The 12,528-nt window shown below is 37.7% G+C and overlaps 2 protein-coding genes and 1 long non-coding RNA gene across 3 annotated transcripts in view; all 3 read right to left on the bottom strand.

Annotated features, from left to right (window-relative positions):
• Positions 1 to 307: 307 nt before the first annotated feature.
• Positions 308 to 2,107, bottom strand: LOC138340310 (uncharacterized). Its single transcript, XM_069292022.1, has 4 exons — positions 1,718 to 2,107; positions 1,528 to 1,624; positions 984 to 1,254; positions 308 to 659 (listed from the first exon to the last, which is right to left on the bottom strand). Exons 1-4 carry the CDS (start codon positions 2,105 to 2,107, stop codon positions 308 to 310), a joined length of 1,110 nt encoding a protein of 369 aa, XP_069148123.1.
• A 2,900-nt stretch (positions 2,108 to 5,007) lies between these two features.
• Positions 5,008 to 5,757, bottom strand: LOC138340309 (uncharacterized). Its single transcript, XM_069292021.1, has one exon. The coding sequence runs from the start codon at positions 5,755 to 5,757 to the stop codon at positions 5,008 to 5,010; it is 750 nt and encodes a 249-aa protein (XP_069148122.1).
• Positions 5,758 to 6,337: 580 nt separating this feature from the next.
• LOC104645154 (uncharacterized) overlaps positions 6,338 to 12,528 on the bottom strand; it is a 7,775-nt gene continuing 1,584 nt past the window's right edge. The window contains exons 3-4 of the long non-coding RNA XR_002026293.3: positions 11,961 to 12,088; positions 6,338 to 7,821 (exon numbers count right to left, since the gene is read on the bottom strand). This is a non-coding gene — a long non-coding RNA (uncharacterized lncRNA). The remainder of the gene's footprint in view (positions 7,822 to 11,960; positions 12,089 to 12,528) is intronic.

The raw sequence follows: 12,528 nt of genomic DNA, 5'->3' as shown, positions 1-12,528 counted from the left end.
ACTCAGGAATTCCGAACCTACAAATAATGTTATTTTTGGTAGAGTCATCCACAACTTTCTTTGTCACTGATTTATGGGAGGTGGCCTCAACCCACTTGGTGAAATAGTCAATTGCGACAAGAATGAATCTATGCCCGTTGGATGTTGTTGGTTCGATTGGACCAATGACATCCATGCCCCATGCTGCGAACGGCCAAGGTGAACTAGTGACATGGAGTTCGTTGGGGGGTACTCGAATCATATCTGTGTGAGTCTGACATTGACGACATTTTTGGACGTAGCGAATGCAGTCTGTCTCCATAGTTAGCTAATAATATCCTGATCTCAAAATCTTCTTTGCTAATGTAAAACCGTTCATGTGAGGGCCACAGGTGCCTGCATGTATCTCTTCGACCAGCCTACGAGCCTCCCCTGCTTCGACGCATCTTAGCAGCCCCAAATCGGGAGTTCTCCTATAGAGGATTTCCACACTTAAAAAGAATTGGGTTGCTAACCTTCGAATTGTATGCTTTTGTACATTTGTTGCATCTTCTGTGTATTCACCACTCTTAAAATATCCTCTAATGTCATCGTACCAAGGCTTTCCATCAGGATCTTCATCAATATGGAAACAATATGCTGGTTGTTCATGTATGTAAATGTGAATAAGATTGATGTAACTGTGATCAGGGTGTCAAATCATAGGAGACAGAGTGTCTAAGGCGTCTGCAAATTCATTTTGGACCCTTGATACATGTCTAAATTCTGTTTTGACAAACCTTTTACATAGCCTATGCACGCACTCCAAATATGGTAAAAACTTTCGATTTTTTATTGCCCAATCACCTCGAACCTAATGGATCAATAGGTCTGAATACCCTATTATTAGCATTTCCTGGACATCCAAGTCAATCTCCCATCGGAGATCAAGTATGCAGGCTTCGTATTCGGCCATATTATTTGAGCAAAGGAATCTGAGTTTTGCTGATACCGGATAATGTTACCCGGTGGGTAAGATCAAAAAAGCCCCGATGTCGGATCCGTTCAGATTTTTAGGTCCATCAAAGAATATTCTCCATCCATCATATTCTTCAAAATTTTCCTCTCCCACAAAGGCCACCTCTTCATCTTGGAAGTAGGTCTTCAACGGCCTATAATCATCGTCCATGGGATTCTCTGCCATGCGGTCTGCTAATGCTTGTGCTTTCACTGTTTTTTGCATGACATACACTATGTCGAACTCGCTCAACAATATCTGCCATTTTGCCAGTTTACCTGTGGGCATGGGCTTTTGAAAGATATACTTCAAAGGATCCATCCTTGAAATCAGATAAGTAGTATGAGATGAGAGGTAATGTCGTAACTTTTGCGCAACCCATGTTAGATCACAATAGGTGCGCTCTAATAGAGAGTATCGGGCTTCGCACGATGTGAACTTCTTGCTCATATAATATATTGCCTGCTCCTTACTCCCTGTTTCATCGTGTTGTCCCAAGATGCAACTGAATGCATTATCCAATACTAAAATATACAAAAGTAATGATCTACCTGACTCTTGTGGAACCAACACAGGAGGATTGGATAGATAGTCTTTGATCTTGTCAAATGCCTGTTGACATTCGCTTGTCCATTTCACCGCAGCATCCTTTTTTAACAGCTTGAAGATAGGTTCACAGATGACAGTAGACTGAGCTATGAAATGACTAATATAGTTAAGTCACCCTAAGAAACTCATTACCTCATTCTTGCTCATTGGAGAGGGAAGGTCATGAATGGCTTTGATCTTTGATGGGTCCGATTCTATACCTCGACGACTGACAATGAAACCTAAAAGCTTTCCAGCAGGCACACCAAAGACACATTTTGCCGGATTCAGTTTCAGATTGTACTTGCGTAGCCTGGCAAAGAATTTTCGTAAGTCCTCCAAATGATTTGAACTTTCCTTTGATTTGATGATGACATCATCCACATAAACTTCAATTTCCTTATGGATTATGTCATAAAACAAAGTATTCATTGCTCTCATGTACGTAACCCCAGCGTTCTTTAATCCAAAAGGCATCACCTTGTAGGTATAGATACCCCACAGCGTGATGAAGGCAGTTTTCTCAGCGTCGTCTTTGTGCATCTCAATTTGATTATAGCCGGCAAATCAATCCACAAATGACTAAGTTTCGTGCTTAGCATAATTGTCAATTAGTATGTGTATGTTTGGTAAGGGAAAGTTATCTTTAGGGCTAGCTTTATTGAGATCTCGGTAATTTACGACCTTGCCGTCTTTCTTGGGCACTGGAATGACATTTGCAAGCCAAGTTGGGTATTATGTCACTTGGAGGATCCCAGCATCTAATTGCTTTGATACTTCTTCTTTGATTTTCAGACTCATCTCGGGCTTGTATTTTCTCAGCTTCTGTTTTACCGGAGGACATGCTGGATCAATGGTCAGTCGATGGGCTACGATTGAAGTACTTAGCCCTATCATGTATGCATAGGACCATGCGAAAATATCCTTATTGTCTATGAGAAACTCGGTATACTCTTTTTTGTCTTCTTTTGTCATATAGATGCTTACTCGGGTTTCTTGTATTACCTCTGCTTTTCCCAAATTCACCACTTCTGTCTATACCAAGTTTGGATTGGGTTTTTTCTCGAATTCCTCAACCCTTTTAATTAACTCCTTGGGAACCTCATTGTCTTCGACTTCTTCTATGTCATTAATGTTAAGTTGAGTAGTCTCTGTATGCCATAGTCTCATATTTAACATTTTTATAGTGAATTTTGCTGGTGAGAAAAAAATAGCGAATAATTAAATATAAGGCAAAAATGGGGAAAAGAACTTTATTGATAAAGATGTGAAAATTTCATAAGTTCTCATTTGAAAGCAATACAGTGGATAGGAATTAAAAGGTTCATTAAAAACTATTTTTATTTGAATTAAAATTTAATAGAAAACATCTTCTAAGGCTACCTAGATGCTTGACAAGGTCTAGATGGAGTCGAGGTCCAATTGCTGACTCTGATCTTTGCTTCCTTGCTTCCACTAGGGCCCCCTTTCTCCTCCTTGTTGATCACGACGTTGCAAACTTTCGCCTCTTCTTTGGTTAGCGACAACCCCTTCAAGTCTTCTGAGATCTCATCAATAATGCCTCCCATGAAACCTGTTGATCGAAATGATTGATGCAATGGCGGTATGGGTTTCTTCAATGGATAGTAGTACCCATCTCTAGGTGGTTGCCAATCGAGCCATTCTTCGGTAGTGTACTTATATCCCAAGCCAAAAGTGGTGGAATGTCAAACAGGTTGTATAGGTTCGACTATCCCTTGCAATTCAGCCCCCAAACCTTTCCCAAGCTCAAAACCGAACCAGGCCATCATATCTATGATTTTTTGGCTGAACCAAGGTTGCAACTCAATATTACCAACAAGCTCCACTGTATGGTACATTTCACCATCCATATACTCTCTTCCTTCAATTGTGTATACAGGATGCCCTTTTCTCCATGGACTACAACCTCTTCGTAATCCCATTAAAACTTCAAGCATTGGTGAAGAGTAGATGGGACCGCCCCAGCCATATGAATCCATGGACGACCCAACAATAAGTTGTATGATGAAGGGATGTCCAAGATTTGGAAAGCTATGGGGAAAGTGACAGGACCAATGAGCATGTCCAAGGTTATCTCCCCAATAGTACCTCTTTGAGAGCCGTCAAATGCCCTCACATTCATCTTCCATGTCTGAATTTTTGCACTATCCACGCCCAGCCTCGTCAGTGTGCTCAGAGGGCAAAAGTTTAAACCTTAACCTACATCAACTAATGCTTTGTTTATCACCTTATCCTGATATTGAACCGAAATGTACAGAGCTTTATTGTGGGTTGTTCCTTCGAGTGGCAGCTCATCATTGTTAAAAGATATTTTGTAAGCCTCAAAGACCTACCCCACCATTTGGGAAACCTCTCCATAAGTGATGTTAGATGGGACATAAGCTTCACCAAGGATATTTAGAAGGACATTTCGATGAGTTTCAGAAGATTGCAGTATTGCAAGAATTGACATTTGGGATGGGGTTTTAGTCAGCTGCTCAATGACAGAGTATTCTTTAGCTTGAACCTTTTTCCAAATACCCTGATCTTCAAGATCTACGACTGGTGCTTGGATTTGCTAGAGCTTTCCTGAACCAAATTTTCAAAAGTGTAAATTCTTCCAGATCTGGTGACCCCTGTTGCAACATCTGTCTCTTCCACTTTCGTTTCTTTTTTGTTGTAATGCTAAGGTACGGCATGTGTATCATATTGTATTGGGGAAGATGTCTTATAGACAGTGAGTTGTGGTCTGGGTGCAGCAACTTGTACTTCAAATGGGGCGAGTTCTTGCACTAATATCGGTGCTTGGGTGGTGGTAGACATGGCTTCTTCTGTTTCGAGGGTCCAGATAGATTCTTCCCAATCCCAGACATCACCAGCTTCCACCATGTTGACTTGATGGTTAGGAAGAGTATTATTCGCAACATTCGGTGTAGGATCCTTGAGTTGGATGGTTTTTGTATCAATCAACATTTGAACATTATCCTTAAGGGCTCTGCAAACTTTGGTGGTGTGACCCTTCATCCCAGAATGGTAGGCGCAGACCTTGTTGGGGTCGTACCATTTTGCGCAAACATCCACAGGTAATGCAGGAAATGGGGAGACGTACCCAGCCTGTTTTAGTCTTTCATAAAGTTGTGTTATGGGTTCAGCCAAAGGGGTATAAATTTTTGTAGGTCTTCTTTCATAGGGAGGTCTGTTTTGGTAATTTGGTGTTTGAGTGGGTGGTGGAGTTTGGAAGTGTGTTGGTTGAACACTATAGACAGGATATGAGGCATGCAAATATTGAGGGGGAGCGTTTTGGTAATATATTGGCATGGGTTGGGGAGATATAGGGGTGGATCTGAGGGATGTTAAGGGTATGGCGATGGTGGTGGGTTTGTTGTCTTGTGCCTCAAATGGGTCTTGGTTCCATGTGCCATCATTACATAACCTATTTTCTTTCAATTTTCTGTCATTCCACCAGATTGCAGAGCCTTGTTGGTTGCTTGTAAAGCCTCCAAGTTGATGATAGTCCCATTCTTTATGCCTTCTTCAATTCTTTCGCCTAGTTTGATAATTTCAGCGGAACTCTTTTCAGCCACCAGCATCATTCGGTCATAGTATTGTGGTTCTTGGGCACGGATGAAGTAGTCTTTCATCTGAAATTCCTCCATAGGGGATCTGGCCCTAGTCGCTTTAGACCTCCATCTTATGGCATATTCTCTGAAGGATTCACTCGTTTTCTTCTTCAAATTTTGAATGTAAAACCAATCAGGTGCATTTTCAATATTAAAACCAAACCTATTCATGAAATCAGTTGCCATATCAACCCACTCCACCCATTTCCGTGAGTCTTGCTCAATATACCATGCTAGGGCCTCCCCAGTAAGACTCCCCATAAACAACTTCATGAGTATCCTATCGTCTCTTCCTACCCCTACAAATTTGTCACAATACATTCGTAAGTGGGCTTTGGGATTCCCAATGCCATTGAACATCTCAAATTTTTTAAGCTTGTATCTTTCGGGCAGTTCTACATCAGGGTGCATGCACAGATCCTCATAGCTTAATCCTTCTAACCTCTTGTTTCTTTCAACATGATGTACCCTGTTAGTAAAGCTGTCTAATCTCTCAGTCAGGTTTTTTATTAGAATGTCCTTTTGGTGGGACTCTGATTCATGGAGGTCATGGTTCAGAGGGGCAGTTTCCATTTATATTGGATTAAGGTTGTTTTTTCCAAGAGTATATGGGACATTTACGTTTGGGGTTGTTTCTAGGAAGGTTGGTTTGGTTTGTTGGTAATAGTGGTTGAATGGAACTTGGGTATTTTGGGCGTGGGGTGGTGGAAAGGTATTTGGACGAGTGGGTTCAGGTCGGGATATATTGATTGGAGGATTGTTTGGCATGGTTGTTTGGTTAGTGTGAGGAAGATTGTCTATGTTTTCTCCAAATTGGGTTCCAAGAGAGATAGACAGCTTGGCTAAATTGCGCATCTGGGCTACCTCTTCTTCCAATTCTAGAATCTTGCGCTCTCAAGTCTTAGGAAAAGATAATTTTGAAGTTGTCCTCCCTCAGAAGCTTCTAAGCTTTCATTGATGTTGTTGTCGTCAACCATTTTACCTTTATCTTTGGAGCTTGCTCTTTGAGAAGAAGGAGAAGGGGGGGTCCCTTTTGATCGTGTATGTGCCAGGATGAAGGACAAATCAACCTTGGGAAATGTGAAAACAATAGAATCAACAGAAATGAGTTAGGGTTAGTATAATATCATAATATCAACATGTTGTTTAAAGATAAACGCCCTAAATGCACGGGACCTCGTTGAGACAGAGGTAGGCCTAAGCGACACATAAGTGATGCATAATAATTAATTCAAGCCTTATTTGCCAATTTGGAGTTTAGAGTTAGACAATTAAATGACTTTCAAATATTGAAATAATTTCTATTTATTACATCAATCTAGAGATAACTAAAGGGCTAGGGATAACACGTGGGGAATAAAGTGGAAAAAAAAACTTCAATTATGTTGTTCTCCAATGTGAGGCACAGTCTGCTTCCTCATTTTTAGGGTAATGTCATAATCGGTGTTGAGAAGGTTGCGAGCCCATCTTCTCTCTTTTTCATCGCCAAAACCAGGAAGACCTCCTTCGCTCAAATCTCTATGCTCTTTGTCTTCTAAAAGCCATACATAATATTCAGGTGTGCAGAAGGGTCGGTGCTCTTGAACATCGATAGTTATCACATTCTTCCATCTTCGTAGTATAGTGTTCACTTGCGGTAATTCTGACCCAAAGTCATATCCATAGTGGCTCATGTTGGATCGCAGAGGTATCATTTGGATATGTCCGAATTATCGAAGGACTCGAAGTGGTGCATATGGTTGCACACCATTCAAACTGATAAGCTCAATGAAGTAAAGTTCATTTCCTCTTATGATGGCACGTCGTGGCTTCAACCAATAATACCTCCATTGGATTTCAACGGCTGAGCGCTCCTAAAATATTTCATCCTTAGGCAATGGTTGATAATTTTGTTCCCCATAGTCCCTCGAATTATTAGCTCTTTGGTAGAAATGTTCGACGGCCCAAAGTTGCAGCAGAAAGTTGCACCCCTCAAAGTATCTTTTGCCTTTGGTGCATGCAATCAAGACTCTTAGAAAATCTGCAAGTATCATGGGGACTAAGGTCTTCCCACCTCGAGCCAACATACGAACCACGTAACACAAGCCGGTGTGGATCTTTCCTCTTTCTCTAGGAAAAACCAATGAGCCTAATAGGGCGACGGCGAATGCATTAAGACGATATCTTTCCCATTTTGTAGAAGAGCAAGCAAATTCTTTGTGAAAGTTTTGATGACCTTCCTCATCCCCAAAGCGTGAATATAAGAACTCTAAAGAAATCCAACCTTTTTTCAGACAAAGTAGATTTGGATTATGACACATGCCCATTTGCTTCAGAAAAGATCTTGGACTTGGCTTGTGTGGAACAATCATTTCCCGCTCTTTGTATGTGAGACCCAGGAATCCTCCAACCTCTTTGATTGTTGGGGTTAGCTCAAAATCCTTGAATTTGAAGACTAACTTCTCAGTGTCCCAGAATTTCAATAATGCCTTGATTAAGTGACGATCTGACTCTACGGAGATCAAAGCAGTGAGGCCGCCTAACAATTCATTTGCTTCTAACTCTTGATTTTTTTGAATATATTTCCACCAAGTCTTCAAAATGGGATTAACTTTGACCACCATTTGCGTGTTGGGAAAATAAGGGTGAGCCATAATTCTGCAAACAAAGTAACAAACGACTTCTAAACTCTATTTTGATAACGTTGGCTTGATTAATTATTATGATCACGTTGACACATAAATATGCAATTTGTCTAAGGGTGTTGGGGCCCTTTAGACGAGAAGGTGGCTACTAATTATGTGGATTGACACCAAGGGTCAAACCACCTAGGGCTTATGCAGCATGTATGACTTAACCAGGACTTCTTAAAGTTGGCTTGACACGATCTTGAAAGGGATTCTATGCGAGAGGCTCGTGGCTTCGCGGTAGTAAAACTATCCGTTACATCCACACATATGCCGACTCTCTATAATGGGTATTTGAATAGGATTGGAGTAGTTGAGAGAGGTGCAAAGGCACAACATCACGAGAACAAAAAAAAAGAAGAGGATCCCAATTGGGGGAAGTATGAGCGAAATGTCAGTTATCAAAACAATAAACACTTAGCATTTAAATTGGAAAACATTAACATATAGACAGTTTATAAATAATAAATAGATAAATAAGCATAAAGGAATTTAAACATATAAAGATATTAAAAAATCACGCAAATAAGAAAAGAGGGTATGGGATTTAACATGTAATTAAGCAAATAAGGGAAAAGGGAAGAGGTGAAACATGGTAATAAACAATTAAGGAAAAGGGAAAGGGATGAAACATGGGGAGAAGATAGTAAATAAGGCAACAAAATAAGCTAAACATGGTAAGCACCTAACAAATAATGAAATGACAAAAATAAAGTAAACCCTACATCAATAAGCAATTAACACGTAATGGTAAGAACCTAATACCCCCAGCGGAGTCGTCATTCTGTCGCGCCCCATTTTTCGCAAAAAATGGGTTTTGTGAACGACCTAACAAGTCTTTTGGGATTTTGAGTTTGGAGTCGCCACCTAACGAATTAAGGCGCGTTAGGGCACCTATCTAACCTAACTAAGTCTAGCTAAGGTCAGCGAGCCAGAGATTAGGGTAAGAGTTCAAATTACCTCGAGGGAAAGGTGTTAGGCATCCCTCGAGGTCCACAAATGTGGATCCCGGCCATGTCTCATGCAATCTATGTGGGGGTTACAAGTAGCAAATAAGGTAACTTCATTTATTAGTTTATTAAAGTAGCATGCTAAGTGATAACAAATATAAAACAATTAGGCCTATTTTTATTTTTTTATTAGTTTGAGCATGCATGGCTAGGTGATAGCAATAAATAAACAATCAAGTTTTATTTTTTAATTAAACATATGAGACTATGTTATATATAAAATTTGCAAATATTAAGCAATTAATATGTGCGAAAGGAAGTTTTGAAAATTGAGCAAGTTTTGAGAAATTTTTATGTAAAAAAAATTTTTTGTGTCTTTATAGGGGTGTTGTCACGATATTGTTGATCGCGCTCCTTCACCATAGAAACAATTTTGTTTTGAGGTCGGCCTTAAAAAGTTTATATTTTTTAAAATGATTTAAAAGATTAAGTTTGCATATAGGTACATAAATATTTACATATAAACATACATAATTCCTTTTGAAATTTATGGGTAGATGGTACTTCCGGGGACGCGTCGGTTTAATTTAAAAATTGGAACTAGACCTCGTAGTCCCTTTGACTTTCCCACTAACGATAGGTTAGGAGATAGTGCTAATAATTTATTTTTTTTTAAAATAAACAATGTCATAATCAATCCAAAGTTTTAAAGGATGATTGAATAATGATTTTTTTTAAAAAAAATGTTGCAAAACTTTGTAAGAAGAAAAAATTGAACATTAATGTAGTAAATTTATAAAATGCAAAGATTTTACAATGAAATATATTAAAAGTCAAATAATTTATTAAATGCAACAATTAATTTATTTTATTATTATTTTAAGAAAAAAACATATTGCATCATAAGTGCGAAAATCTTCAAAAGGACAAATAAAATTACAAATTAATAAATTAGCTAATTTAAGAGGGGGGGGAATATGCACAATAAATTTTATTTGGAGAGGGTATGCAACAAAATTATTTACAAACCTACAAACATGATTTCTAGGTGTTCAAAGCGGAGTAACACATATAGGCATGATTTGTAAATCTAAATGATATAAACATTTTAATCCTGACATGATGATTTCTACGTGACAAAATAATGCTAAAAAGTTATAACATATTTTTTTAACATCTAACAGCCTACTAAATTATTAGAATTTAATTTTAATATTCAAAAATTATTGAAATGTTATTTTTAAACTTATTAACAAATAAAGCATCAAGCATGTTGAAAATTGGTTCGATTAAAACACCTACGAACAATAATTCTAGGTGGTTAAAGATTTAAAAACAAAAAGAATAAACCTATAGGCATGATTTCTAACTTTTAAAAATACTATGAATAATTAGCATGTAAATCCACTTCCCTTAGACGATCCCCCAAATAAATTTATTTATGAGAGCTTTAGAGTTATACAAATATTACAAAATTCAAATAAATAACTAAGAAAAATATAGATTCAAATATATGAATTAAACAAATAAATCTTTCTTCATGACTAATCTTCAACTTGAACTTCAAATTTGAAACATGTCAAAGCAATCAAATAACTACACAAATAATCACAATTTATTTAGTCAAGATGAGACACATATGCAATTATTTAATGACGAATTATACATATAGAAAAGAATAGACAATAGCTTACAAAAAAGTGTGAATGTAAAGATAATGTAAATGTTAAGAATACTAACCAGTTAAGCTAAACAAATTGATCCAACTTTTACTCGAACAAAATCAAAGTAGCAAAATAGCGAAGAAGAACACTTGAATGTATACCGAAATTTTCATGTATTTGAAGAGTAGCAAGAGAGCAATGAGAGGATGAGGAGTGATGAGAGAACTTGTGATTGAGAGTGAATGAGTGTATGAGTTGATGAAATAATGAAGGGAGGGGGTCTTATTTATATAGCAAATAGGGGGAAACAAATAAGGAAAAGAAATATTAAAGGAATCAATTAAATTCTATTTTCCTTATTATAAAAGAGGACCAAAATCAGATAAGTTTTAAAATATTTCATTACCAAATATAAACAAGTAAGAATAAATTGATAGAGAGTAATATATTTTCTCCTTAAATAAAAAGAGACAAAATTGATACAATTTTATTTTTCCATATATGAAAACAAGAAAGAGATCTGTCAATTTTAATTAAGGGAAGGGGGATCAATTAATATTATTATTTATTTCAAAGTAGCCAAAAATCGAAAATAAAATATATCATTACCATATAAGCAAATAAAAATAAAATTGGGAAGAGTAATATATTTTTTCCTTAAATAAAGAGGAGCCAAAAAATCAGAAAATTTCAAAAATATCATTACCAAATAAAATATTTTTTACCTTAAATAAATTATTTTATATTAATTTTTCTACCATAGTAAAAAAAATACCTTAAGTTTTAATTAAAGTAAAGCAACAAGTTTACCATAAATCGTCCACAATTTTATCAAATCATAAAGACTTCACCAGAAAATTAATCAACAACTTACCAATTTAATTAAATTTAGATTAGATAAAGAAGTCAATTAAGGCTCTCATATTAACTAAATATATTACTAACATTTGTAGACAATTGAAATAACTAACTAAAAGGAAGCAATAGAACTTAAAGACCCAATCGTATATCACTATTCACAAATCTACCATAACCATTCAAAGGGTGAATCAACAAGAAAATTAACAATCTACCCAAAATAACAACTAAGTAGGATGATGATCAAGTTGAAGCTCAACATCGAGGTCATAACAAATTATGACTAGCAACAAGAAATCATGTAAAAATTAATTAGGAAAAACAATCAATTTAGAAGCAACCTGCATTAGGAAAATCAAAATGATCATATCCAACAACAATTAGTTCGAGAACCAGCTAGACCCATTTACGAAGAAAATAAAAGTATTCAAGCGTATAATACAGTGATATCAATCGGAGCTTAAAATCAATTAACTCAAATCTACGAATAAAATTGTAAGATGAACAAATATAAGAAGGGTCTTAACGATTCATGCTTAGCATAATATTAACAACTACTGTTAATGAGAAAATCGCAACATCACATATAAAAAGAAATTGTTGTTCAGAAGACAACCGATAATTAATCAAATACAAACCTGGACGGATTTATTGAGACCCGTCTCGCAAGTTTCCTGAATTTCAAGCCTCGCCAGAGTTGCTCACCGTTGTTGCTGCTTGCTGCTGGAGTTCTGTCTGAAACTCGTCGGTGCAACTACTGTTGTACCTGCAAAGAGAGAAAAGAGGAGGGAGGAAAGATCAGAGCGGGAAGGAGAGGGGGGTTCGGGCGGCACTGACTAATCGTCGATGGCTACTGGCTTCGTGCAGCTGCTCGCTGGGCTGCTTGTTTCGCTGGAGCTAGTTGCTCGCCAGTGGAGCTCGCCTCCATCTTCGCGGCGTTTAGTCGGACCAAGGAGAGAGGAGGCGGCTACCTGGGGAGAGAGGAAGTGAGGGGGCGGCTGGAAAAAAGGAGGTGGAGAGAGGGAGGAAGAGTAGAGGAGTCGGGAAGAAGGGGAAAGACGGGAGAGGGGAGAAGAGAAAGACAAAGGAGGAGCGAGAGGGAGATCTCACCGGCGATGATGGCTTTCGCCGGAAAAAACGGAGGAGAGGAAGAGAGAAGGGAGAGGGGAGGGATAAGAGAGGGGGGAGGATAAAGGGAAAAAAATC

The sequence above is a fragment of the Solanum lycopersicum genome, chromosome 12 (genome assembly GCF_036512215.1).
Source record: "Solanum lycopersicum chromosome 12, SLM_r2.1".
Classification (NCBI taxonomy): Eukaryota; Viridiplantae; Streptophyta; class Magnoliopsida; order Solanales; family Solanaceae; genus Solanum; species Solanum lycopersicum.
The sequence above is the reverse complement of the archived record's forward strand: the minus strand, read 5'-3'. Positions and strand labels throughout refer to the sequence as shown.